This window comes from Fundulus heteroclitus, unplaced genomic scaffold, assembly GCF_011125445.2.
Source record: "Fundulus heteroclitus isolate FHET01 unplaced genomic scaffold, MU-UCD_Fhet_4.1 scaffold_28, whole genome shotgun sequence".
Lineage (NCBI taxonomy): Eukaryota > Metazoa > Chordata > Actinopteri > Cyprinodontiformes > Fundulidae > Fundulus > Fundulus heteroclitus.
Genome location: NW_023396689.1, coordinates 4,221,006 through 4,248,763, shown reverse-complemented (window position 1 = coordinate 4,248,763; position 27,758 = coordinate 4,221,006). Strand labels below are relative to the sequence as shown.

Genomic DNA, 27,758 nt, shown 5'->3' with positions numbered 1-27,758 from the left:
ATAAACCAAACTGGATATTTTGAAAAGAGAAAACAAATCTACATTTATGGATTTGGAAGATAAGAAGTTGTGAAGTACTGTGTATATATTTCCTTAACTTCTATGCACAAAACAATTCAATTCAATTTTATTTATATAGCGCCAATTCATGAAACATGCCATCTCGAGGCACTTTACAAAGTCAAATCAATCATATTATACAGATTGGTCAAAACATTCCTATATAAGTGAACCAGTTGATTGCTTCAAAGTCCTGACAAGCAGCATTCACTCCTGTAGAAGTGTAGAGCTACAGGGAGAGTCGTCTGCATTGTCCATGGCTTTGCAGCAATCCCTCATACTGAGCAGGCATAAAGCGACAGTGGAAAGAAAAACTACCCATTAGCGGGAAGGAAAAATCTCCGGCAGAACCGGGCTCAGTATGAACGGTCATCTGCCTCGACCGACTGGGGGTTACAAAAGACAGAGCAGAGGCACAACAAGACAGACAAAAAAGCACAGAAGCACACATTGATCCAGTAATCTGTTCTACATTAGATGGTAATAGCCGGTGATCTGTCTTCTCTGGATGATGTCACAGTTAACAGAACGTCAAACCAGGTGTAACTATGAAGAAAAGAGAGAACAAAAAGTTAAAAGCTGAAATGACAATAATTATTTCAATGTAATGCAATGCAAATCTGGAGAACAGTAGACTGAAGAACAGTAGAAATCAGTAGAGTGAGAAAAATAGGCCCTGATGTCCTCCAGTAGCCTAAGCCTATAGCAGCATAACTATAGAGGTAGCTCAGGGTAACATGTGCCACTCTAACTATAAGCTTTGTCAAAAAGGAAAGTTTTAACATTAGTCTTAAAAATAGACAGGGTGTCTGCCTCACGGACCAAAACTGGGAGTTGGTTCCACAGGAGAGGAGCCTGATAGCTAAAGGATCTGCCTCCCATTCTACTTTTAGAGACTCTAGGAACCACCAGCAGACCTGCAGTCTGAGAGCGAAGTGCTCTGTTAGGAACATATGGGGTAATCAGAGCTCTGATAAATGATGGAGCTTGATTATTAAGGGCTTTATACGTTAGAAGACGAATTTTAAATTCTATTCTTGATTTAACAGGAAGCCAGTGAAAGGAAGCTAAAATTGGATAAATATGATCCCTCTTGTTGATTTTCATCAGAACTCTTGCTGCAGCATTTTGGATCAGCTAAAGACGTTGAACTGCATTTTGTGGACTTCCTGATAGTAAAGAATTACAATAGTCCAGCCTTGAAGTAACAAATGCATTGACTAGTTTTTCAGCGTCACACCAGGACAATATGTTTCTAATTTTGGCGATATTCCTGAGGTGAAAAAAGGAGACTCTGGAAACCTGTTTAATATGGGATTTAAATGACATTTCTTGGTCGAAAATAACACCAAGATTTTTTACTTTATTACCAGAGGCCAAGTTAATGCCATCCAGATTAAGTGATTGATTAAGAAGTTTATTTTTTGAGGACTCTGGTCCAAAGATAATAACTTCTTTCTTGTCAGAATTTAAGTGCAGGAAATTTAAAGTCATCCAGCTTTTGATGTCATCAAGACATGACTGCAGTCGAAGTAATTGATTGGATTCATCAGGATTTATGGATAAATATAGCTGAGTGTCATCAGCATAACAGTGGAAATTAATCCCATGCTGTCTGATAATTTTGCCAATCGGAAGCATATATATAGTAAAAAGAATTGGTCCAAGGACTGAACCCTGTGGTACTCCACAAGTGACCCTAGAGTTTAAAGGAGATTTATTATTAACATGAACAAACTGGAATCTGTCCGACAGATAAGATTTAAACCAGCCTAATGCTTTTCCCTTAATCCCTACAGTATGCTCAAGTCTTTGTAGGAGAATATTGTGATCAACTGTATCAAATGCAGCACTGAGATCTAACAGGACAAGTATAGACACAAGTCCATTATCTGAGGCCATGAGAATATCATTGGTGACCTTCACCAGAGCTGTTTCAGTGCTATGATGAGCTCTGGCTGACTGAAACTCCTCAAGTAGGTCATCACTTTGTAAATGTTCACAGAGTTGATTAGCAACTATTTTCTCAAGAATTTTAGATAAGAAAAGAAGATTAGATATAGGTCTGTATTTTACTAACTCATCTTGATCAAGAGAAGGTTTCTTAAGTAAAGGTTTAATAACAGCTTCTTTAAAAGCCTGTGGTACATATCCATTTACTAAGGATAGATTAATCATGTCTAAAATAGGACCACTGATCAAAGGGAATACCTCCTTAAACAATTTGGTTGGGATTGGGTCTAACATACAGGTAGAAGGTTTAGATGAAGCTAATATTTTAGATAGCTCAGAAAGCTCTACTGCTTCTAAACAGTTCAGGCACCACGCAGGTTCTAAAGATTCCTCCAACGCTGCTTCACTTACTGAGGAAGAGGTAATCATGTTTGGGAGGATGCCAATTATTTTATTTTTAATGGAATCAACTTTATTTATGAAGAATCCCATAAAATCATTACCGCTAAGAGCTAAGGGAATGGATGGATCAACTGAGCTTTGACTCTGTGTAAATTTGGCAACTGTACTGAAGAGAAATCTAGGATTATTTTTGTTCTGCTCAATTAATGATGAAAAATATGCTGCTCTAACTCTGCGAAGGGTCTTGTTATACAACAATAGACTGTCCCTCCAGATTAGGTAGGATTCCTCTTGGTGTGTAGAGCGCCATTTTCTCTCCAATTTCCTAACATTGAGCTTCAAGGAACGCAGCTCTGAATTAAACCAGGGAGCCAGCTTCCTGTGAATAATCACCTTATTTTTCAAGGGAGATATATTGTCTAATGCAGAACGCAATAACGAAATCATACCGTTAACAAAGACATCTATTTGTGAATGGGAAGAAACAACATTGCTGCTATCTGCAGGGCATTTCTGCAATACTGACAATATTAAAATGGGGACAGACTCTTTAAAGTTTGATGCAGCATTGTTCGATAAAGATGTACTATAATGGAACCCTCTTTTGGGGGTGGAGAACTCAGTTAGATTAAACTCAAATGTTATTAAAAAATGATCAGATAGGACAGGGTTGTGAGGAAATACTGTTAATTCTTCACAATCAATGCCATATGTCAGCACAAGGTCTAAAGTATGGAGCCAAGAGTGCGTCGGTTTATGCACATTTTGAGCAAAACCAATTGCAAGTGTTTAGTTGTTTCTGGTTATGTTTTTCAACATCAAATTTAAATCTTTCTCCCATGAACTCTTGTTCATGGGAGAAAGATTTTCTTGTTTGATATTTATTATCTTAAAATGCATTTCTTTATATTTGGGATGAATTGGATGTTAAATATTTTGTTCTAGATATTGTAGATGTCAAAACATTTTAAGATAAGCGTGTTCTTCATTTTACCTGAGTACATAATGTTTGTTAAATATTGATTTGAAAATGTATTATTACAGTTTATTTCAATAATGTCCACATCATCAATTTTAAAAAACTTGGTGTTGTTATGTAAGACAAATTATTTTTTACTGACTGAATGAGGACGTCAGGAATGTTTTTGTATTACTTTCTTGTGTTTTGCCTGAGAACAATCAATTCTATACTAGTTAAATTCCTCCAATGTAAGGATGTCACTGTTTTCGTCCAATAACTGCAAAATCGACCCAATATGTTTTATTCCACCAGTCTTCCATAAATATGGATTTTCTTCCACTCAAGATTTTGTTATTTCATAATGGAACATTACGTGGGCTAAAGTTATGTTTAAACATAATTTTCCACTGCAACAAAACCTGTTGATGAAAGGAAGATAGTTGAAGAGGTAGTTTAGATAAATCAAAATCACATTTTGGTTGCTACTTCAATGCCTTCAACTTTGTGAAATACAAATGTCGGCATTACAAACCAATAAGATACTATTTTTTAAAAGGGATTGGAGCCATCCAATCTTCAATGTTCCATTCACAATTTCAAAATCAATTGCCTTGATAGCACATTCATCATAATTTCATGACAAATCTCTTTTTCTAATGTAATGATGTTTATTTTAAGATTAAGTTAACATTTAATCTGTTAATCTCCTTAATTAGTCTCAGAGGGATAGGTAGAGAATTTGCAGGATATGTCAGCCTGGATAAAGAATTTTTTTTTAACAACGTTCTGCCAAACTAATTTATATCTCTTTGAAGCCAATTGTTCAATATATTTCTACATTTATCAATATTGTACAGTAATTGTACATTTTGTGATCCAAATTCCAAATACGTTATTTTGTTTTTGACTAGAATATGTAAATTAAACATTTGGAGCAGTTATGGATGCTTAAGATTTCACATTTATTAAACTGTAACTGCAGGCCTGAGGCTTGAGAAAATGTTTATATTTCTATCTCTATTACTTCATCTTCTCTCCAATTTAATTTACTTTAAAGTGACATCAGATCTCGGACCACTATTGTTTCTTATGCTTCTATTTTTCTATTTAAATTAATTGAATCCTTTCTAATACTATATTTCAAGTATTCCCATTTATTTATGGAAGTTTTAATAGTACTCCCATTTTTTATGTCTAGGATTGGTTCCTTAATGGATTGACAGAACTCTATTGCAGCGATCAGTCAAAGGACAGTTTGCTATCATTGTTTCATTAACATAGGATTGCACCAGATACCAGCCAATAATCAATACATGATTTACTTTGACCAGTAGGTTTGTGCCAGGTGAATTGTTTGACTCCACTATGCAGCCTTCTCCAAACACCTGTCAAATCCATATTAACAAAATCTTCAAGACTGGGGTTTCTTTTTTCTCTTAACAGCAGTGAAGGCCATCGATCTAACCTCTGATCTGGAGCTAAATTAAGATTCCCTCCAATGATAATATGATCAGTCTGGAAATTAGCCCAGAACTCTGTGATTACTAATGTTATCCGCTGTAACAGAGTTCTATTATTTGGATCGTTATTATATTCATAAATGTTTGGCAAAACTATTGGAACATTATCAACTTCCAAAACACAGGCTACCAAATGTCCATGCTTCAGGGTGGACCAGATGTTAGGATTTATGCGGAACTGTCCTGCATTTTTTACTGTTGACCTGCTGTCTCACAAACTGAAACAATGTTTCGCATGTGATTGGGTCAGATCAAATGCGAGACGTTAACATAGTGTTGGTTATGTGTCCTGCATTGTCCCTCACAAGAATCCTGTTGACCCACATTTGGTTGTTTGAGATCTGATCCCCCTACCCTACTTGTCTGCTTTTTCACTTAAAACTTTGCCAGGACATCTGGAACAGCAGATGGCAACTGCTGCCAAACGGTTCGTCTAATGACTGAAGAGAATGTTATCTACCCATTGTGTTGACCAGGGGTCTCATGTATGAAGCGTGTGTATGCCCCAAAAAACAACAACTTCGCATGTGCAAGCATTAACCTTACATGAAAATATGCGGTAATCAACGTTAAGTTTTGACCTCCCGTCAAAATGTGCGCCGGCAACGCAAACTTCTCTATTCAACAGTTAAAAACCAGAAAGTACTAAAACTCATCCAAATCCACTGAACTATAACTCCGTTTTATTTTACCCAAGGAGCATCGAACCTGATGTTTTTTCATGAGTTTAAGCTTTTTTGGTTTAAATCCGTACAAAGAACTAGAATCATATTTACCCTACTATAATGTAGCACACCTCGAAATGATGGAGTTATTCTTATTTCTGTTAAATCCTTATTTTCCTGCCTGCCTGTCCTCAGTTTAGTTAGTGAGTTTATTTTATCATATCTGTTTATTCACCATGTTTTCCTGTTAGGTTCTGCTCTCCTCCTCTCTCCCTCTGCTTAATTACCTCTACATTTTTCACCTGCACTAATGGCGACACCTGTCTTCCTATCAGTCTCCATCCATCCATCCATCCATCCATCCATCCATCCATCCATCCATCCATTTTCTGACCCGCTTAATCCCTGATGGGGTCGCAGGGGTTGCTGGTGCCTATCTCCAGCATTCCCTATCAGTCTCCTCCCCTATTTATTCAGTCAGTTCAGTCACACTCATTGTCAGGTACGCCAGCTGCTGGACAAACTCCCTAACTTCTGCGCCACTGTTTCTCCAGTAATGTCCAATTTTATATTTTGTTTAGAAATGAAACTGATGCTGAACTAAAATCAGTACTTCTATAGTCAAATCCAGACCGAATTAAACCTTTATGCATTGACCTTAATGCTCTCCGCTCAGATCCCTACTCACTCCCAACCAGACACCTCATAACATTTAAACTTTTTTGCATTTATCAAACATTTCTGAATATGGATTTTCCAAGTAAGCTTTTCATCCAGCTACATGCCACAAAAAACTTAAATTGTTTTACTTTTTCAAAGTCATGTCTATACATTTGTAGTTTTAGTTTTCATTATTTTTATTTCTTTTTCAGTGTGTGTGTGTGTGTGTGTGTGTGTGTGTGTGTGTGTGTGTGTGTGTGTGTGTGTGTGTGTGTGTGTGTGTGTGAAGTTAAAGCTATAGGTTTTAGAATTGACACAATGATTGCTTCTTTTCAAGATTTAGGTAAATTACCTTGTTCGAAGATTTTGTCATAGAATTTCAATTAAATCTTTTCAGATGATTTACTTAGCTGAGTGATCATAATGGAAGACACTTGATCTTTACCTGGAGATGTTTTTTTCCTTAGAACTTTCTTTAATTCTGCAATAGAAAAAATGTGTATTCAATAATTGATTGCTACTTATATTTTCTTCGAAGAGATGACTGCTTTCATTGATTGTGGATTGTCTTCTTTCCGTTTCACTTATGAGCTGTGAACTTTAAATTGAACAAATTTAGGGCCATCACCCTTTGACATATCTCGTTTTATATATAATCAGAATCTAAAAATAAGTGCAAACTCTCTCTGTCGCTCTCTCTCTCTCAAATATATAAATGAAATAAAGTAATTTTTGAAAAATCAAAACCAGAAGAATCTAGGTGTTGTTTCTTCCTCTGTCCAGTTGATGGCGGTATTACACCTCTATGGTTGGCCTGGCAATGCCGTCAAACAACAGTAGAAGAAGAAGAAGAAACGACCCGGAGGAGAAGCGCGGCGGCCATTTTGCTCGGAAGGGGGACCTAAGCTTGAACACGTGAGAAAGAGGAGCCTGAAGGTGCCGAGAAAGTATTGTTCATGCCCAAACCGACAGGGGAGTAGGAAGCCGCCACCATGCCCTCAGTGACTCTGCCGCCGAAGGAGAATGCTCTCTTCAAAAGGATCTTGGTAGGCGGTTAGCTTGTTGCAGGCTAAGCAGTGGCCCGTTGTAGCACCCAGAGCAGGTAGCTAACACCCAGCACAAGCTTAGCAGGGACCGAGTGTCTGTTATTAACCCCTGGCTGCGGACAGCGGCCAGGAAACGGCACCGCTGGAGGCTTGTTCTGGGATGCTGCTCGGGTGTTTTCACCTGTCAACACAGCCCAGACAAAGCCGGGGGACGCATGACATCCGTGTCCAGGTGGAAGAGGCGAGCTGCGGCGGGTTGTCCCCCCCCCCCCCCCAAAGTTGGACATTTAACTCCGCGTGTTGTAGTTCTGTCGCTAGCCGTTGTCTCAGAAAGTGTGTGTGGTGGGTTAAAATGGCCTAACAGGTGTAGAGTCGAGTTAAAGCTCAGCCGCTGGCTGTAGCCGAGCTGGGCCGCTCATCCAGATGTGTGGGAGCTGTCAGCTGCAGCTGGAGGAAAGATGCTGGAGCAGTTTGCCTCTGACTCGACTGTCATGGGGGCCTGGTGTGACGCTTATCCCTGCTCTCCTTCCAGAAATGTTACGAACACAAACAGTACAGAAACGGCCTGAAGTTCTGCAAACAGATCCTGAGCAACCCCAGATTTACGGAGCATGGAGGTAAGCAAGACCGCCTTCACCTTCACTGCTTTTCCTTTAACTCTGAGATTCTCCCAAAGCTGCTAACTTTTACAGAGCCGTGTTCTGACAGGTGCTAGAGGAGAAAACCAACTACAGTCAGGTCCATAAATATTGGGACATCAACACAATTCTAATCTTTTTGGCTCTATACACCACCACAATTGATTTGAAATGAAACAAACAAGATGTGCTTTATCTGCAGACTTTCAGCTTTAATTTGAGGGCATTTACATCCAAATCAGATGAACGGTGTAGGAATTACAACAGTGTGACTGCCACTTTTTAAGGGACCAAAAGTAATGGGACAGATTAATAATCATAAATCAAACTTTCACTTTTTAATACTTGGTTGCAAATCCTTTGCAGTCAATTACAGCCTGAAGTCTGGAAGGAATAGACATCACCAGACGCTGGGTTTCATCCCTGGTGATGCTCTGCCAGGCCTCTACTGCAACGGTCTTCAGTTCCTGCTTGTTCTTGGGGCATGTTCCCTTCAGTTTTGTCTTCAGCAAGTGAAATGCATGCTCAATCGGATTCAGGTCAGGTGATTAACTTGGCCATTGCATAACATTCCACTTCTTTCCCTTACAAAACTCTTTGGTTGCTTTCGCAGTATGCTTTGGGTCATTGTCCATCTGCACTGTGAAGCGCCGTCCAATGAGTTCTGAAGCATTTGGCTGAATATGAGCGGATAATATTGGCCAAAACACTTCAGAATTCATCCTGCTGCTTTTGTCAGCAGTCACATAATCAATAAATACAAGAGAACCAGTTCCATTGGCAGCCATACATGCCCACGCCATGACACTACCGCCACCATGCTTCATTGATGAGGTGGTATGCTTTGGATCATGAGCAGTTCCTTTCCTTCTCCACACTCTTCTCTTTCCATCACTCTGGTACAAGTTGATCTTGGTCTCATCCGTCCAAGGATGTTGTTCCAGAACTGTGAAGGCTTTTTTAGATGTTGTTTGGCAAACTCTAATCTGGCCTTTCGGTTTTTGAGGCTCACCAATGGTTTACATCTTGTGGTAAACCCTCTGTATTCACTCTGGTGAAGTCTTCTCTTGATTGTTGACTTTGACACACATACACCTACCTCCTGGAGAGTGTTCTTGATCTGGCCAACCGTTGTGAAGGGTGTTTTCTTCACCAGGGAAAGAATTCTTCGGTCATCCACCACAGTGGTTTTCCCTGGTCTTCCGGGTCTTTTGGTGTTGCTGAGCTCACCGGTGCGTTCTTTCTTCTTAATGTTCCAAACACTTGATTTGGCCACACCTAATGTTTTAGCTATCTCTCTGATGGGTTAGTTTTGATTTTTCAGCCTAATGATGGCTTGCTTCACTGATAGCGACAGCTAGTGATGGGTCGATGAGGCGTCATGAAACGTTTCGACACATTGCAACTCTGTGCCGATACTGTGTCACTGAATACTGACACCTGCTGGACCTTAAAAATCACTACAGGCAACCTGGTTGACAGAGTTAACTGACACTGATTTGATGACCAAGTATACACAATACAATTTAAATCGTATGTTGCATTGTATTATTTTATATTTTCATTTGAATTAAACATATATTTGATTTTTTTTTAGATACAGTCAATAAATAATGTGAAGGAGGATGCTTGTGGACTGGCTTTTTAATTTTTTTTTTTACAAATGGTTGATCGGGCGCTGTGTTTAGTTACCTGACTGATATCATCTGTTCTGAAATCGGACATGCTGAGTATGACAAAGGGAGGAAAAACTACTCAGAGTAGCAACTTTCTACTCAGTGTAGATCAGCCGTTTTTTTCTGAAACGACGCTCAGAACAAAGACGCACAGCTCAACCCGCCCAACCAAAAAAGCGTTGCAGAACCCATTCATCAGTGGTGCGCTCCGATCAGCACCTGGCGCTCACAGAGCGAGACTGTGGTACAACACCATCACACCAGAGTTGCAAAATAGTTAAAAATTAACCATTATTAACCGTTATTTTGTTTACAGTTCAGCTTGGATTTTCTTTACTGCGCAGCATAGCTCTGCTGTGCGCGAATGCACACGCGTGCAGCTTAGAGGGAACAGAAACAGTTTGGCGCGTCAGTCAGTTCGAAACAGGTGCTGTATTGGTCACGTGACCGAAACAGTTCCTGTATCGGTCACGTGACTTTTCCGTAGCAATACACACATCGACACGGGTTTCGCTCTATGAGACCGACACATGCGCCGACGCATCGGTGTTGCCGGACCCATCACTAGCGACAGCTCTTTAGATCTCGTATTGAGAGTTGACAGCAACAGATTCCAAATGCAAATAGCAGACCTGAAATGAACTCGGGACCTTTTATCTGCTCCTTGTAAATGGGATAATGAGGGAATAACACACACCTGGCTATGGAACAGCTGAGCAGCAGATTGTCCCATTACTTTTGGTCCCTTAAAAAGTGGCAGTCACATATACACACTGTTGTAATTCCTACACCGTTCATCTGATTTGGATGTAAATGCCCTCAAATTAAAGCTGAAAGTCTGCAGATAAAGCACATCTTGTTTGTTTCATTTCAAATCCATTGTGGTGGTGTATAGAGCCAAAAAGATTAGAAGAATTGTGTTGATGTCCCAATATTTATGGACCTGACTGTAGAGACGCACCCATCCCCCTTTTCTCTGGTCCGATACCTGGGCTGAGCGCATCGGCCGATACCGATACTACCGTTGGCTGAAAGAACCGTGCTGCCTGCCGTGAGAGTGAAGGCATCAGGCCAGACACGAAGGTCCGCCTGCTCTTTAGCAAGGCACTGTTGGAGGCCTTTAATGAAGGTTGTGGTGTTGACCTTAGCAACTTTACCACCAATCTCTGCAGTTTTCGCGTTGCCTGTTGCAGTCGGATCTGTCGGCGTGTCCAGGCTGACATGTTTCCAGTCGGCAGACCTGGCCCGGTCCGGCGCTTGCTCTGTTTGCTCATCACTAGCTGCTCTGCGTGATGACCCCACCGGCGTCGCAAACTTAGATCACTGTAACTGTATTTCTGTGTATATTAACAAAAAAAAAGAGAAACGACTGGATCAGAATGCTGGATCGGCGTCATTAATCCCGTCCGGGTATCGGATCGCTGCATCTCTAAAACTCCCCTCAGCTTTCCTGTTGCCTACGGATGGTATCGCTCTCTCTGGCGGCTCGTATAAACCACAGACCTGTTTTGGACCGTCCGGCTTCTTCCACCCCTCAGTTCGGTTCTCCTGAGACGGGTCACGCAGCAGCTGCAGCGTTCTCATCGAGGTCCGTTGGCATCAGGAGGACATGGTAGCAACGTCTGGTATTTTTACAGGTCCAAGAAACATTTGGACCTAAAACGGTTTCCATGAATGTGTTCTCAGCCTCGGCTGGATCCAGATTCCTACTGATCACCGTTTACCTTGGACCTGGGAGTCCGATTCTGTCTTCACACTCAAGTCAAGCTTCCCTGTCATCCTGTAGTGTGTTTAAATGCTCTACTGTGGAGTTGTGAAGTGAGCCTTCCCTGGTCAGTAGTCAGACCTTGGAGGAGTTGAAGTCGGCTCTAAGGACAAAGAAGATGGTTTATTCCAAAAGTTCTGGCTTGACTTACTTCGAACGTGATTTAGTTTAAAGCACTGAAACGGTTAACGTTGGACCTTCTGTACACAGACAGAACCTGACCTGGTACCTGGTAGTGAAGGGAATGAAGCCTCCAAAGATGACATGGATGGCATCGGTGTGTTTTCTTAGACCCCAGGCCAGTTGTTCTTCTTGATCTGTGGCTGTGATTCTGTGCAGCGCCCCCTAGTGTTTGTCACAGAACATCCAGCTACACAGCTGCCTTGATGAAAGCGGTTTGCTGGAGCTGGGTCAGAGCAGGAGTGACGTCAGGAGTAGCTTGGAGCTACAGGAAGTGTAGTTTCACCGTTGGTCCTGAGAAAGGCTGAGGGCAGAACAGCAAAGCTACAATGCGGAGCAGAAAGGAGATGGTGCACCACCATCTCCGGTCATTAGCAGGTTCTGGGCGCACCAGTGGACCAGCCGGTCCACCTCCTGTCTGTAAGCAGACCTGTCACCCTCCTGGATCAGACCAATGACCATCCGTTAGTGTACAGAGACAAGAGGAGAGCTCAGCTTTACGTTCACCACCAGTTCACCAGTTCTACTGCTGAAACCCGAACATCCACCATCAGGGTTCAGGGTTGGATCATCCACTGGAATCTGGATGGTGTTTAGCACCCCTTTTAGTAAAATCCTGTATTGACTGGCAGTATGGGACTGATGTGCAGGTCTCCAGGGTGTGGGCGGCGCACACAATAGGCATTAGGGAATAATTGACGTCTGACGTAACTTGTGAACAACCTGTTGTGCGTTCCAGCGTTGGCAGCGGCTCCGTCCAAGGAAGTCGGCGCTGAAAGTCTGTCACTGGACACAGAACGATGTAGACCAGCGTTTCCCAAAGCCATCAGCCTGCGACCCCTAAATGTCAGCGCAGGACACCCCCTATTGGCAGGGTCTTTCCTTTTTAGGAGTAACGACAATAAAGTTCTAAAATTGTGAGAGGATTGATTATTATGAGAACTCTTAGAAAAGACCGCTGTCTCCCCCCTGTGTTTGTTCTCATATTGTTCACCTAATTTAATAACTTTATTCTCATAATTCAAAAAGTATTACAGCCATTGAATTACTAGCCACAGAGGACAAACTTTCTGCAAAACAAACCAAAAATGTAGATTAATTTCACATATTTGAGAGAAAATGGATGTTTTCTGATGTCAAATAATCGTAAATTTTCCATGATAAAGGCATACATTTGCTACATTAAGAAAGTATATCTCTGACATTGTAAAGTCAGAAGTTTTCATCATCATTTGGATCATCTCACGGCCCCCACTTTGGGAAGCCCTGATGTGGACAATGTTCTGTTATGTTTTAGTTATATGTCCATCATTCAGCTGCTGGCAGTTTTTCTCTCAGAGCTGAAGTTATTGTCTTTACCATGCGGCTCCCCCTTCTCTAGAAGGATCCGCCTCGTTCCCGACGTTCAGAAGCAGAAGGTTTTCCTGGTGTGAAGCCATAGGCCGTCAATGATTGGCCCAGAGCTGGGTGCTGTCCTTCATTCACTTTGTCTTTGCAGTTGTCAGTGGGACCTCTGGGCCTGTGCTTCTGGTTTCACCATCATGTATCTGAGCTGCTTCCTGCTCTCTGCTCTGGGCAGGCAGATCAGAAGCTGACAACAGTTTTTAGCGCCTGAATGAAAGGTGCTGTTGGTGTGCGGCCCAGTGGCATTTTCTCCACCAGCTCACCTCCTGCAGCCATGCTTCTTTTTCGGTTCGCACTCTTCTGGCATTTCTGTGGAGGGGGAGGACCACCAGAGGAGCTGCTGCGCTGCCGTTCTGATGGCGTGCTGAAACAATGGCTCAGGCCTGTCCTGCACCACAGACGTCCATCCCCAACTGTCAGGGACCAAACGAGCATCACGTTTCCTCTGGTGCACTCTTTTCTCACATGCACCTCTTCCTGTAGTCATGTAATGCTGCGATGGCCTGTTACGTGGGGACGGGGATGATGGCGGAGCGTTTTACGCACTTCTAGGGAACTGTGGAAGTTGCTGGTGACGATGGAGCTCAGTGGGTCAGGAGTCCGTGCCACCACCCGGGGCCCATTGAGCAGTACTTGTCTGGTCCTGCAGACGGCTACTTGACAGTCGTGTCATTCATCAGGACTAAGGCTCGGTCAATATGGATCCCATATTCATTGAAATGTTTCAGTACTGATTTATTTTGGAAAAGTACACCATTTTTTAAGCTTACCTGTCGTTATGTTAGATTATATAGACTGAAGTGCAGTGAATGTAAACCTAAATGATTCTGCTTTCCTCTGAGAACCTGGGCTCATTCTCATAATTTTAGAACAATATCAGAGTAAAGCACCAGTGCAGTGATGCTTGTCATGAATATGGAGAGCAAAGGTTAGCAGGGTTAGGCTAGATGTCACAGTGATGATGTGATGATTTCTGTTCTCAGATGGTCGATATAATACACAGCAACAGCACAGGATAGCCTCAAAGCTTGTTCCGTATAGCGGTACCAAAATGTTGGTATCGTAACATGAATATCCTCTAAGGTCAACTAGAACAAAGCCACAGTTTTGGCAACAAATCAACTTGAAGCTTGACTTGGACCTGAGAAACCAAAGACCTGGAAGCTAATACGCCTCCTGTGCTGATTGTGAGGGCCCTCTGCTCCTCGGCCTATAATCTCATCACCCTCCAGCATTTTCAGCTTATTTAGTATGAATGTTTAAATGTGTCGCTGCACTCTGCTGGAGGAGTTTCTTTTTGCGTCACCTTTTCAGCGCCGCCTCAAGAACGCCGCTCATAGTATCAGTGATTTTCAGGCGTTGCTCCACGGAGGACTGACACGACGAGCCAGAGCCTCAGCATCTCTGATTAGGGAGCGGGGCTCACTGGGAGGGAAGAGGCTTTCTGACCAGTGACTGCTGAGGGCTAAGCACCACAGAGGGCTTTCGTGTGCGGCGGCCAGGCTTTACGGGGCAAGTTTGTTCTGATCTCCTCGGCTCGGTCTGCCGGCCGTGCACCGAGCAGAGGAGACTTAGAGCAGAGGAGGCGTTTGAGGCACGTGTTGCTGCAGAATGCGACAGGACCAGCCTGGGCTGAATCCCCTGCAGTCCAGTCCAGCACTGGATTATCACTGCAGTAAAATCAGTGACTTTATTTACATTTATGTTGAAACTCTCTCAGCTTCAGGCCTGTAGGCAGCTCATGGGGCCTCAGACCTGCTCCGTGTGCCAGAGCGAAGCTTCTCCTGCTTACGCTAATGAGTTTTGGGAGCAACATGGATGTTTCCTTTAGAACGCCTTACTAAACAGTTCACATTAAGCCCGGCTTCCTTCAGTCTCTTCCTCTTCCTTGTTGTGCTGCAGAGACATTGGCGATGAAGGGGTTGACCCTCAACTGCCTGGGCAAGAAGGACGAGGCCTACGAGCTGGTGAGACGAGGCCTGCGCAACGACCTGAAGAGCCACGTCTGTATCCTTCTGCTCTGCGTGGCCGCCTGGCCCATCCCAGTGAAGTTGTCCCTGCTGTGTGCAACGTTTACGCTTGTCTTCCTGAACCCACACCCTTGTGTTTAGGCTGGCATGTGTACGGCCTGCTGCAGCGCTCCGATAAGAAATACGACGAGGCCATCAAGTGTTACCGCAACGCGCTGAAATGGGACAAGGACAACCTGCAGATCCTCAGAGACCTCTCCCTGCTACAGATCCAGATGAGGGACCTGGAGGGCTACAGGGTGAGAGAGCCGCCCGCTCAGGGCCTTCAGCCTGCAGCTCCTGGGGGGGCTTCTCTAGGTCTATGGTCGGACTGGTTAGCAGATCTTTAAGCATAGCCTCTGAGAGAGTCGTCCCAGGTAAGCAGCTGCCTCCATGCAACCTCTATGAATGGAGCGGTCTGCTGCGGGACGACCTGGCGCAGTAAACGGGTTGGCTGAAAGGGAGTGAGGTGTCCCTGCTGAGACGACCCAACACTCTCATGTTCCCTGCCTGTCTCCAGGAGACGCGCTACCAGCTGCTGCAGCTGCGTCCGGGTCAGCGGGCCTCGTGGATCGGATACGCCGTGGCTTATCACCTCCTAGAAGACTTCGAGATGGCCGCCAAGATTGTTGAGGAGTTTCGGAAAACCCAGCAGGTACGCTCATGATGAGTAGGGTTGTAAACAGGAACAACAGAGCATTAAATGTGTCGCATCCAGACAGGAGGAAATGTCCTCAACATACTGTCCACAGCCCTCCTGATCAGCTGCACTCTGATGGAGCTTCAGTCCTCTAGCACACAGGGAACCCTGTGGGGCTATGGATGCAGGTGGGATGCAAAAAATGAAATCTGGGGTGGATCACGGACCTGTTTTGTGAAAGCTTGACTGTCCCTTGCATTCATGGTTTCTCTCTTGTTGTTTCCTGGTTAACAGGCAGCCATGTTTTCAGCTGTTCCCAGTGCTAGCATCTGCAGAAAGGCTCCCAGTGTGCTGCTAAAAGGATGCTAGACGAGAGCAGGAGGTTCCATACGGGCTGGAAATAATTCCCTGCTGTGTTCTGTGTGTTCCTGTGTTCAGACGTCTCCAGACAAGGTGGACTACGAGTACAGCGAACTGCTGCTGTATCAGAACCAGATTCTGAGGGAGGCCGGCCTGCACAAAGAGGCCCTGGACCACCTGAATAACTACGAGAAGCAGATGTGTGACAAGCTGGCTGTGGAGGAGACCAGAGGTGAGCTATCTGTCCAGCCCAGAGCAGTGCTGCTCACAGCTGTGGCTCACATCTATCCACCTCTGGACCGCCAACGGAGGCCGCCCTTCAAGGCCCTTAACTGACAGCCCTGCGGTGTAAATGTGTTATCTTCTAGGAGAGCTCCTGCTGAAGCTGGAGAGGCCAGAGGAAGCTTCACAGGTCTACAGACGACTTCTGGAGAGGAACCCAGAGAACTGGGCCTACTACCAGGGCCTGGAAAAGGCCTTAAAACCAGGTGCCTACGCCACAGGGGACACACAGAATGAAGGCAGCATCTGTTAGATGCGCTCTAGAATCCCATGTTCTGTGTCAGTGAGGTAACCTTAGTACATAACCCTGAGCCATCACGAGCCTTTGGTCTTTGTAATGCATGGACCCGGTAGAGCAGATTTTAGTCGACAGCTAACATCTGTAATCTAGGAGGAGAGGAAGCAGCTGCTGTGCAGGAAGGCCCAGTAGAGGGATGGAGTTGATGTTTTAAAGTGGCTGTGATATGAGACATTAGCGTGGTCAGCATTACTAAAGCAGGAGGCTCTGCTGACTGGAGACACACTTCCACATCTAACATGTTCCATAATGATCTGGACCTTCTCTGGAAAACCGTTTCTGTTCCAGTAGGACCTGATGTCCTCATGCGTGTTTTTGTTCAGCGTAAACAAACCCGTTCCAGAGCCAAACGGCTGCCAGTAAGTGGTTGTGTGTGTGTCTGCAGGCAATGTAGAAGAGCATCAGAAGATCTACGAGGAGTCGTGGGCCAAGTTTCCTAGAGGTCTGGTTCCTCGACGGCTGCCTCTCGATTTCCTCACAGGTAAACCCAGAAGACTACAGTGTAGCCGCTCTGTAGTCTGCTGCAGTACAGGACAGCCGTCTGCTGCTTGCTTTGTGTTAATCAGTGCTGGGGAGAAATGAAGCTGATCAGCAGCGGCCAGGTGCACTGGAAGCTGTTTCAAGTGAGGTGGGCTGATGGCTGGGTTGGAAAACACGTGACGTCATTATGTTGAGGGCTGTGGCTGACGGCTGACGTTAGGGTCACCCGCGTGTGAACGGGCGTAATGCAGCCGCTGTCTGGTGAACATTATTGCACACTGCACGAAGAACTAAAATGATGCGGCGTGCTGCTGCTGCAGCACATCAACTACGCTTCTCCGGCCCCGTCTAGCGATCGCCACCTCCCCTCCGCCGCTATTTAAGTAGTAGAACAATGACTAGTGCAGAATTAAGTTGTATTTACCGGAGATGAAGTGTAGACTGCAGATTCTGCTCCCACAGTGCGCTCTTTTCATTGAAAATATCCATTTCTTTCTTTCTCTTACGGCCATTTCTGTCCTTTGGTAAACGACAGAAACGTACATCCGACGATTTGGAATGCCTCTCTGTGCAACCGGGAGCACAACAAGTCGTAGGCATTGTTTAGATTCCAAAAATAAACTAACTAAACAGGGCAGTCAAACTTTTTTACAGTAGCAGGCCACACACTATCAGGTAGGAGGGTGCATTTATGCTGGTGCCCGAGCCCCGGAGGGGAGAATTTTGAAAAATAGTCTCCCTGATGTATTTTGGAAGCTTTCAAGACAGGTGATTATTTAAAGAATAGAGTCAGAGTGCATGTTTTTAAATTGAATAAAAGGCAAAAAAATAAGTGAATGATCAATTCTTCAAAAACATTTGTTTTTTCATTATTATTCTTAAAACATTATTTTTTCACATGATGTTATCATGTTTTAACAAGGTAAGGTAATCTCCATTTGCATAAAATTAGTTTCATTTGAATTACTAACACCACATAAAACAGATCAGATTAGGTGAGGTCTATTCATCTTATTATTATTATTATTCACAGTTCTGTTCTAAAAACGATCGTAACATTTCTTCACGAACCAAGTCGAATTTTTATGATAAAAATACAGGGTTGGAATTTGAAATTAAATTTATATGTTGAATTTATTTCAGTCATATTGCTCTTTCGAAATCTCTTATCTCATTTTAATTTCACTTGCACTCATCACACACACGATATCATATCATCGGCGAGGATTCTAGAGACGAACACAAAATGCATCCCCTGAAAAACTTTGATAATTTGCTGCTGTAATATTATATTTTATTATATGTAATATTATAGATTTTTCAGAATAAAAAGCTAACAGATGTGCATAATCAAAAAATATCAGAAATACAATTATAGAGCATTCAGTATTGTAAGAAAGCCCAAGCTGTTTCTGGATAAATACATTACTGTACGAGTTAAGTTCTATTCCGTTTTATGCCTCTTTCCTTGTAAGTTTGAAATGTCCCATGCTCCTGAATGCATCATAGCTTTCTGACGCTCGTGAATGCATCATACTGGTCTATGAACGCGGTGCTGTGTGCTGTGCACAATTGATCTTCCGCTTAAGACAAAGCTTTGCAGTTTCAAAACTCACGTCGGCTCTCACGGTTTTATTGCACTTTTAGGCATAACACCGGTCTGTGTTTTGATCGGAAAAGTAGCATCTCGGTTAGAACAAGGAACCCAATCACTCGATGATGTTGCTCTCAGTGGAGACAGATGCTAAGCTGGTTTTTGGGATGTATAATCGGGGAAAAGTAGGCGGCGGCAGGAGCTGCTATAGACGGCGATTTGCCGCCGTTGACCGGATACTTTTGACTGCCCTGGTAAAGGTACGCTCTAAATCACCCGTTTTGTCATGTAGTAGACGAGATCAGTACTGTTTTTTGCCTACCCGCGGGACCCGGATGTAGCGCTGACGTCACGTCACGCGCGACCTGGTCTATTATGTTACTCCACAGCCCCCGTAAAGCCCTTTGATATTGTATCTGTTTGTAATTATTATTGTTCTATATTGTTCTTGTGTTCTTTTTTGCAAAAACAAAAAAAATAAAATAAAAAATAAAAACTCCACAGACCCCCACCATGGGGGGCTGATGCTATGACGAGGGAGGCTGCAGCCCCCACAGCACCCTCCTTCCCGCGTCTATGGCAGCGGCTCTGCTTTACAGCTCCCAGGACTTACTTAATGTGAGCCCAGGGGTCAGAGCTGACCGTGGCAGTCAAGGGTCATTTGTCTCCTGTGGACAGAGGAAGGCTGCGTTAAGCAGACAGGCTTGTGGCCGCTTATTGCCGTTGAACTCTCACGTTCCTGTCCTGTTACTGTTTGTTGTGCTGGTCAGGGGAGAAATTTCGGGACTGTCTGGACAGCTACCTGAGGATGAACTTCACCAAAGGCTGCCCTCCTGTCTTCACCACGCTGAAGTCCTTGTACACCGATAGAGAAAAGGTCAGCGGCTGGTTCTGGAAGACGAGCACTTCTGCACTGAACTCCTGCCTGTGCATTTATGGACCTGCTGGCTGTTTCTCTGTATGCAGGTTACGATCATAGAAGAAGTGGTACTCGGCTATGAAAGCTGTTTAAAAGGCAGCCGGATGTTTAGTGAAAACGGTAAGTGTTGCACGTCCCACTGTCATTGTGCCTGGTTAGGAGCCGTTTCTAACGGAGTACTGTGTTACCTGTCGGCAGATGAGGGGAAGGAGGAGCCACCCACCACCCTGCTGTGGGTGCAGTACTTCCTGGCACAGCACTTTGATTTCATCGGTCAGCCCGCCCTGGCTCTAGAGTACATCAATAATGCCATCGACAGCACACCCACCCTCATCGAGCTCTTCCTGGTGAAGGCCAAGATCTACAAGGTAGAGTAAAAGCTGTGCAGCGGGCCGCAGCACGCTGAGCACCGCCTTCCTCTGACCTCGTCTTCTGTGCAGCATGCAGGCAACATCAAGGAGGCCGCTCGGTGGATGGATGAGGCCCAGGCGCTGGACACCGCTGACCGATTCATCAACTCCAAGTGTGCCAAGTACATGCTGAAGGCCGGCCTCATAAAGGAGGCGGAGGAGATGTGCTCCAAGTTTACACGGGTAACGCATCATGCAGTAAAGTCAGGCCTCCAGCAGGGGAGAGGAGATTATGTCCTCCTGCTTTAGCTTCTCGTGGGGCCCAGTATGGATGGGATGCTAACAGCTAGGGCCAGTCACTAGAAATTGGTTTTTAAGAGCTTTGGCAACCAGTTTTATCGGTTTGTTGTGTCGAACCATTACTGCGTCAGTGTGTCTGGTAGCTCGCCTGATGCTGCTGCTAGCTGGTGAATGACAGGAGCCTGTTTACGTGCACCCTGATTCCCTGATTAAAATGTGTTAGCAATAAAAAGGAAAGAGAGCATTCTGGGTGCACCGTTTCTATGGATCAGATACCAAGCTCCATTCAAAGCAGAAACTTTGCAAAGTTGTTAAATCTCCCTAAAACAACCACAGACGTTTGGTACTTCTGGCCATGCAAGATAAAAACAGACACGTAGGTGTGTTGGTTCTGAGCGTGTAGAATGGACCTGTGTCAGGTTCTGAGAGGCCTTTCCATAATTGAGCTGCAGGCTCAGCAACTGATGCTGTTGCTGATGAGAGCAGGAGGAGCTGGTCGTCCCTCAGCGCTGCTGGCCCATCCTCCTCATTCATGTGCCGTGAGTTGATGAGATAATTGGACCCAGTGGACCATGAACGCTGATCAGATCATGGCTCGGCATAAACCAGCCCTCTCCATCACAATACAGTTTGATTCTCATTCATGGCAATATTGTTGATTAAGTTTTAATTTGCTGACAAAGTCTGAGTGAAGAGACTGCGCTGTATGGGAGAGAGGAGCAGGGCTCTGAAGGGACTGCTCAACAACCAGGAGTCTTTAATGTTATTATGTAACTATAAGGCAGTGACATGCAGTCAGGGGAGACAAGTGAGGCCAGGCCTCCCTTGTCATCATGGAAAGAAAGAAAATATATGATGATGATAACATAATATAAATTGTGATTCACTCTGTCATTTGTAATAAGTAATTTTTTTATGTAATTTCCTCATTTTCGATCATATTTTCTTTAAAATCGCAGAAGTTTCGCTGTTTTCCATGTAAATCCTTGGTGGCGCTTGATAGCGAAGCCGGTGAGGCCGCAGTGAGTTTGGCCTCCCCTGGAATTGCGCAATCCCATGTTAACTGCGCTGGCTTCCATTCTGTGAATGCACCTTCCTGTCTCTAGATCATACATTCAATTGTTCAAACAGTTATGAACTGATTTTCCACAATTTAATATGTGGATTACGAATTGTGTTTTGGTCATCAAACTGTGTGCAGATAACATGTTTTCGTGGTGCTGGGCGATCATAAAAGGCAAAGCACTGGTTGAAGGTGAGGCCGGCAGTTCCTTGGCCTCTAGGCAGGGGGCGCTCAAGGAGCACTGCTCGTGATCCCATAACTGTAGAGTGACAGCAGCCTTTTCAAAGCGGGCACCTGCCAGTCTGAGGTTTGCTGGTGTTCCATCATTTTAACTTTTGGTAGAACATCACAAACGGACCACAGATGGCATGAATGAAAGTGGTGGTCAGATGTTTTCTTTGGATTTATGCAAACCAGCAGGTCAGAAAGATCAGACGATCGTTCTGAGACCAACTCCCTGGATAAGTGTCTATCGCTGCTTGTCCCTCTGGCTGTTACATCAATGGGCGGCATTTCCACCTGTGGTCAGGTCGTTTAAACACTTGCCATTGTCATCAGTGTTTATTCCCCCACTTCCAGTAACTTAGCTGGGGGGGGGGCTAACAGGGAAGCTCCACCTCAAAAGACCGAACCGTGGTGTAACTACCAGCATTATTCTGCTCACTCCCCATGATTCAATATGGTAAATCATGCTTGCGGCTGCTTCCCCCGTCCTGAACTGCTGTCATGGCCCGCTGTGGCACCCTGCCCTCAGCTAGGCCTTCCGTCTATCAAGAACTGTGTCCATGAATGTCCTTTCTCTCCCAGGAAGGGACGTCCGCAGTGGAGAACCTGAACGAGATGCAGTGCATGTGGTTCCAGACAGAGTGTGCTTTGGCCTACAAGTCCATGAACAAGCTGGGGGAGGCCCTAAAGAAGTGCCATGAGATCGAGAGGGTATGTTTGTTGCTCACATTGTTCTCACACGTGTCCATGTTTCAGAAGACATCTCGCTTGTTGGAGGATTATTGGTCGGACTGACGTTCCGTTAGACATGAGTTAATTCCTGAAGCAGGAGGCCTGTCAGAAAGGGTGACCAGATCTCAACAGATCAGGAATGGGACAAAAGTAGGGTGATGAGAGAGGAAGCAGGACACATTACCAACTATATGGGGCCGTCATACATTTTAGTTTAACACAGGTCACACGTTCATCAATCCATCTCTGCTGTGCCTGGTACAACAGAGAGATTATTAAAAAAAGTTGAATTAAACTGTTTATAAAGCGGTTTTAAGTTAAGCAGTGTCTGTGACGATGAATGCAGATCTGCCTTCTTAACATTTCAGCAGCGCCCTGTCAAAGTATGCTTTAGACTTTTAAGACTTTGACCCAATCAACTGCAGGAAAATGTTTGTTAGTGGGACAGCGAGACAGGAGTGAAGAATGCAGCACAAACGGGGACGTCTGGTCTCCCTGCTGCTGGCGGTCTGAGCAGTTAATCGTGATGTCTTTTACAAAAAGTTCTGGACAGCATCACGTAGTCAGCAGCTTAAACCTGCTGCTTGGTTCTGTTTTGGTGTTTAACGTTCACATGAAAGTAGTCACTGTGTCTGAGTGTAGCATCCTCTCCTGTCCTTCAGCATTTCGTAGAGATCACCGATGACCAGTTTGACTTCCACACCTACTGCATGAGGAAGATGACGTTACGGTCCTACGTGGACCTGCTGAAGCTGGAGGACGTCCTGCGCCAGCATCCCTTCTACTACAAAGCTGCTCGGACGGCCATCCACATCTACCTGGCTTTACACGACAAGCCGCTGACTGATGACAACAAGGAGAGCCAGGCAGACACCGGTCAGACGCTCTGCTTGCTTTCTCTTGTGAATGTAGGGGAGGACATCGTTGCTTTGCCCAAGCACAATCAGGCTCTGCTGGACATGAGCTTCTCCCTTTGCAATAAGATATTTGTCCTTATAATAGCAACAATTGGTCTCCATCTTATTTTATCTGCAGTATATGTAATTATCCTGTATTAGGGGTTGAAATACTCCTTCCATTGGCAGATAATCTTATCTACCTGCTCAAATCAAGGGCAAATACACTCATTTCAAGAACATTTTACTTTTTGTTCCCTTTTTGCAGAGTAAGATTTTGTGGGGTTAACATCTTTTTGGAGGGTTTACATTGAACCTGATGTGGAAACTACACACATTTTTTTTTTTTTTTTTTTTAAAGGAAAAGCACTGAAAATACAACATTTTGCTTTCTGCAGAGAATCTAACGGACAAGGAGCTGAAGAAGCTGCGGAACAAGCAACGAAGAGCCCAGAAGAAGGCCCAGTTAGAGGAGGAGAAGAAGAACGCAGAGAAGGAGAAACAGCTGAAGAACCAGAAGAAGAAGAAGGAGGATGATGATGAGGAAGTTGGAGGGCCCAAGGAGGAGCTAATACCAGATAAGTTGGCTAAGGTGAGCTCCCAGCTTCCCTTCCTTCTGCCTGCATGAACGGAGGCTTTTGTCGTTTACTTGTGAGGCTGCAGCGGATCTGAAGATTCCATGGCTTGAACTTGTGTTCCCAGCCGGAGAGTCCTTTGGAGGAGGCAGTCAAGTTCCTGATCCCGCTGAAGAACCTGGTCCGCAGCGACATCGAGACTCACCTTTTGGCCTTTGAGATCTACTTCAGGAAAGGTTGGACTGACCTGCTTACGTTTCCAGATTATTAGGTCGGTCAGCAACAGGCGGGCAGCCACATCTGTTGCCGGCGGTTACCAATCACACTGATGATAAACGTAGACGGGCTAGAAATCAGCAGTGGTGTCTCCAGGGCCAAGGGGGGAATGTTTTTCTTTGCCTTCGTCTAGGAGCAGTAAGCTCTGCATGTTAAGGTAACCCAGTTTGTTTTAGCTCATCCTGTGCACAAGCGTTCTAAGATGTTTCTGATTCATCTAGCCTTTAAGTCCAAAACAAGTTTTAGAAACCAATTGTTCTGTAAGACATATATTTACTGACCTACTCCTGCTTACTAGGGCTGGGCTCATCTCTGGTGCTGCCTGTCCGTAAACGTTTGACCTGCTGACACAGACCAGGGGTCTCATTTAGAAAACTTTGCGTAGAAACCAACACCAGCACATAACTCGCGTTTATTGATCCCAGCTGGACCTGGTTGGTACCAGGTTCCTCCCCATGTTCTGCTCTCTGCTCCCCCCACATCCCACTACAGCATCTGTCGCCAGGACTACCCATTTTGGGGGGAAACCCTGCAATGTGGATTCAAATTGATCAGCTGATCCTCCTTCATGGTGAAATGAAAACCAGGGAGAAAAAGCAAAGAAAGTGAATAAATTTCAGAGAGGAGTTAGATGTATAAATCAAAGGTAAAGGCTCAGATGTTTACATTAAAGGCGCTCGTTAAACTGTTTTAAACGCTGGATGACGGCCTGACACTGCTCATGTGAGGCTATGCATTCAGATGGACAATCAGAGGCCAGGAGGAATGAGAACTCGTCCCCAACTTTCCAACCCAAAGCCTGACTAGCACCGGGTTTGAATGCTGATGATGTTCATCTGTGATTCAAGTCTGTTATGAAGTCAAACGTCTGGCTGCTCTTCACCACTTGACCATCTGTCTCCAAAAAGAGTGTTCATATGGGTCAGAGTTGCCGTGTTTTTTTTCTTTTTCTTTTTTTTTTTTTTTTAAATATAGGTCCAACCTTTGCGTGGAAGTTTCAGGCCTGTTTTGTGTGTACCAAGCTTTTTGAAACGAGGCTCCTGAGCTAATTTCAGGCGATCTTGGCGCTGTAATATTAGAGCTTATTGGACGCATTTTTCTAGCCTGCCTGCTGTGATCATGAATTGATGGTGTATATTAGGAGCAGAGGCAGCGTCTCCCAGGGCGAGTTCCAGGGCTAACAGGGAAGCTACAAAGACTAAAACAGTCACTTGGCTGCTCTGTTTATTTTTACCTCTCTGTTCCCACAGAGAAGTACCTGCTGATGCTGCAGTCGATAAAGAGGGCTGTGGCCATAGACCCCTCCAACCCATGGCTGCATCAGTGCTTAGTACGCTTCTTCAAAAAGGGTGAGCATTTCTACCACTGGAAGGGCTGCGGCTGAACGCAGCGGCCAGTCTCTCCATTAAAGGCTCTGTTTGCTGCCGGCAGTGAGGGACAGCGCCGACCTGGCCGAGGCAGTGAGCACCGTGTTGAAGCAGGAGATCTCCAGGCTCTTTGGAGACAGCAACCCTCAGAGCTTCAACAAGAACTATCTGAGCCGACACTCCAGCTGCATCCCCCACCGAGTGGCTGGTACGTAAACCCCTGGCGCGTTTCAGAGCCTGGAGCAGGGAGCGGCTGTGAGCTGTGTGTCTCTGTGCCTGCAGCTGCTAAGATGATGGTGTACCTGGAGCCTTCCTCCGATAAGATGGCCTGTGAGATCGCCACGGCTCTGGATGAGTCTCTGTCTGGAAGAAGCATCCAGGTCTGAGGACCGACTTCCAGCACGTCCCACGCAGGTTTCTCCGCTGCAATCAATGCCTCAGTAACTCAGACAGCCGTGTTTGTCCTGCAGATCTGCTCCGACGTGTTGGAAGCTTTGAGGAGCGGCCAGCTGGGCGAAGGTCAGCAGAAGGCAGCCGAGGCGTACCGGGCCTCCTGCCACAAGATCTACCCTTACTGCTTGGCCTTCATGCCTCCTGGTTACCAAGACAACAGCCCTGCAATCAGTGCCAACGGTGACCTGTCGGCAGGAGAGCATGATGACCTCACGCATGAACTGTGAGGAGAAGGGAGGAAGAGGGGGAGGAGGCGTGGAGTCGGCTGCAGCTCCAGCTCCAGCAGTGTCCTCCTCAGGCCCCTGAGCCGTGGCTGCTGAGGAGCGCCACACTGCACTGATCTGCTGGACCCGGCGGCGAGGGGAACAGAAGCAGCTAACGTTTTTTAAACAGTACAAAAGGCTCTGTCCACATGCTATGGTAACAGAAAGAACTGATAAATGGATTTTGGGAGGCGAAGGATTGTGGGAAGAGTGGTGATTGGCTGGCCAGAGCGGCTTGTGTGAACACAGTCTAGGTTTAATATGACTCCTGTGTTTTCATGCCATGTCCCTCTCTGAGGTGCATCCGCTTCTCCCGTTTTTAAAAGTAATTTATATATTACAAACTGACAGAGGAATTAATAAAACTGTTTGCAAAACCAAGCAGCACCGTTGTGACAGGTGTATGTGGGGGGGGGGGGGGGTCTCAGTGTGCCACCAGCAGGACGAGGAGCTGAGGGTGCCTGCTGTGTTCGTCTGCAGCCGTGTCTCACTGGCCAACAGGACGTCAGCGTGCTGAAGGAGGATGCTTAGATCTGAAAACTGTGAGGTAGCAAACCCACCCATGGGTCAGGAGGCCTGACCGTTGCTCTGATGCTCTGCTGCTTTCTGCAGTCTTCCAGCTGCGTCGATCTTAGCAACAGGCTCCTTACATGGAGGCAGCAGTGATGCCAGCGGGGTTTCTCTGGAGGTGACAGTACATCCACATCTACCAGCAGTCTGCTATAGTGATTTCTGCCAGACTCCACCATAGCTTCACCCAAAGACCACAATCTATTTATTTCAATGATTCTTTTATAGCTGTGTTGAATAATTCTTCATCCAGTGTCCACGTAATAACCTGAAAAGAATGGGAACTGTGAAGCTCTTAGCTGTAGAAGGCCTTTTCATGTCCCTGTTGATGAGCTGCTGTTGCCCTCAGCGTTCTGACAGCCTGCTCAAGCTGCTGAGGAGCTGGAGTAGGTAGAGAGATGAGTGAAACTCCACAGAATCATCATCAGAGGAGCAGCCTGGATCATGAAGCACGTTGTTAGGCCTTATAAAGGCTGAATGGCAGATCCTTCTGTACCAGACGAGTTCTCAATAGTTGAACCATGTTGGGTACAGACGTGTACAGGGTTCTCTCTGAACACTGAATTTTCTATGTGATCCTATGTTCCTGGTCGTTTTCTAGACATTGACTCAGATCTGAAGAAATCTCTTAGTTGTGGTTCACCACCAAGCTTTAGCAGACTCTCACTGGTGCATGATGTTTGAGAGATTATTGAATATTGTAGTGATGAAATTGATTAAGATTACCAGCCATTTTCTACAGGAGTTCCTTTTGCATCAGCATCAGCGACGCTGTATTTGGCTGATGTCATCCAGCAGCTCTATTGGTCCAGGGACTAGGGTCACAAAGACACCCGTTTCAAAAGCATGTCCTGTTCAGCAGCAGGACTCTGGATTCTAACCAGCACCCCTGGTTTCACTGTTTTGACTCTTTTATTGTCTGATGTCCTTTAGCTGAACAGGCTATCAGTTGATTCCCCTTGTTAGATGCTCAGCCCTTTCCATTCAACTGTTTAATCAAAGTCTGCTGTTGTTCTGAACAATGTACAATGAATTCAAAGTTCAAGCTGTGAAACATGTTAGTTAAACAACATTTTGCTATATCTTCATTGTAAACAATGGAAAGATAAAATGTTTGCGGTTAGTGGCATTAAGCAATGAGCTAAAAACAGCCTATACTTGTGTAACTTCAAACTT

General features: G+C 45.0%; 1 protein-coding gene across 2 annotated transcripts; it reads left to right on the top strand.

Annotated features, from left to right (window-relative positions):
* Nucleotides 1-7,067: 7,067 nt before the first annotated feature.
* naa15a (N-alpha-acetyltransferase 15, NatA auxiliary subunit a) lies at nt 7,068-26,396 on the top strand. 2 transcript variants are annotated; one of them, XM_012855750.3, is made up of 20 exons: nt 7,214-7,267; nt 7,800-7,884; nt 14,833-14,937; nt 15,042-15,199; nt 15,460-15,594; nt 16,018-16,171; nt 16,308-16,427; nt 16,905-17,000; nt 19,364-19,470; nt 19,560-19,632; nt 19,711-19,880; nt 19,953-20,105; nt 22,033-22,161; nt 22,845-23,058; nt 23,477-23,670; nt 23,781-23,889; nt 25,180-25,278; nt 25,361-25,504; nt 25,579-25,676; nt 25,767-26,396. In XM_012855750.3, exons 1-20 carry the CDS (start codon nt 7,214-7,216, stop codon nt 25,974-25,976), a joined length of 2,607 nt encoding a protein of 868 aa, XP_012711204.2. In that variant the 3' UTR covers nt 25,977-26,396. The 2 variants fall into 2 exon arrangements, with proteins under 2 accessions (XP_035986025.1, XP_012711204.2); XM_036130132.1 differs by lacking the exon at nt 7,800-7,884 and having other exon boundaries at nt 7,068-7,267; nt 25,767-25,976.
* The last annotated feature ends 1,362 nt before the right edge of the window (nt 26,397-27,758 follow it).

Bases quoted from the DNA above. Each gene is read 5' to 3' on its own strand.
- naa15a (XM_012855750.3), top strand. From the start codon at position 7,214: ATGCCCTCAGTGACTCTGCCGCCGAAGGAGAATGCTCTCTTCAAAAGG. The intron at 17,001-19,363 runs GTAAACCCAGAA...TGTGCTGGTCAG, and splicing joins GCCTCTCGATTTCCTCACAG to GGGAGAAATTTCGGGACTGT. The intron at 25,279-25,360 runs GTGAGCATTTCT...TGCTGCCGGCAG, and splicing joins AGTACGCTTCTTCAAAAAGG to TGAGGGACAGCGCCGACCTG.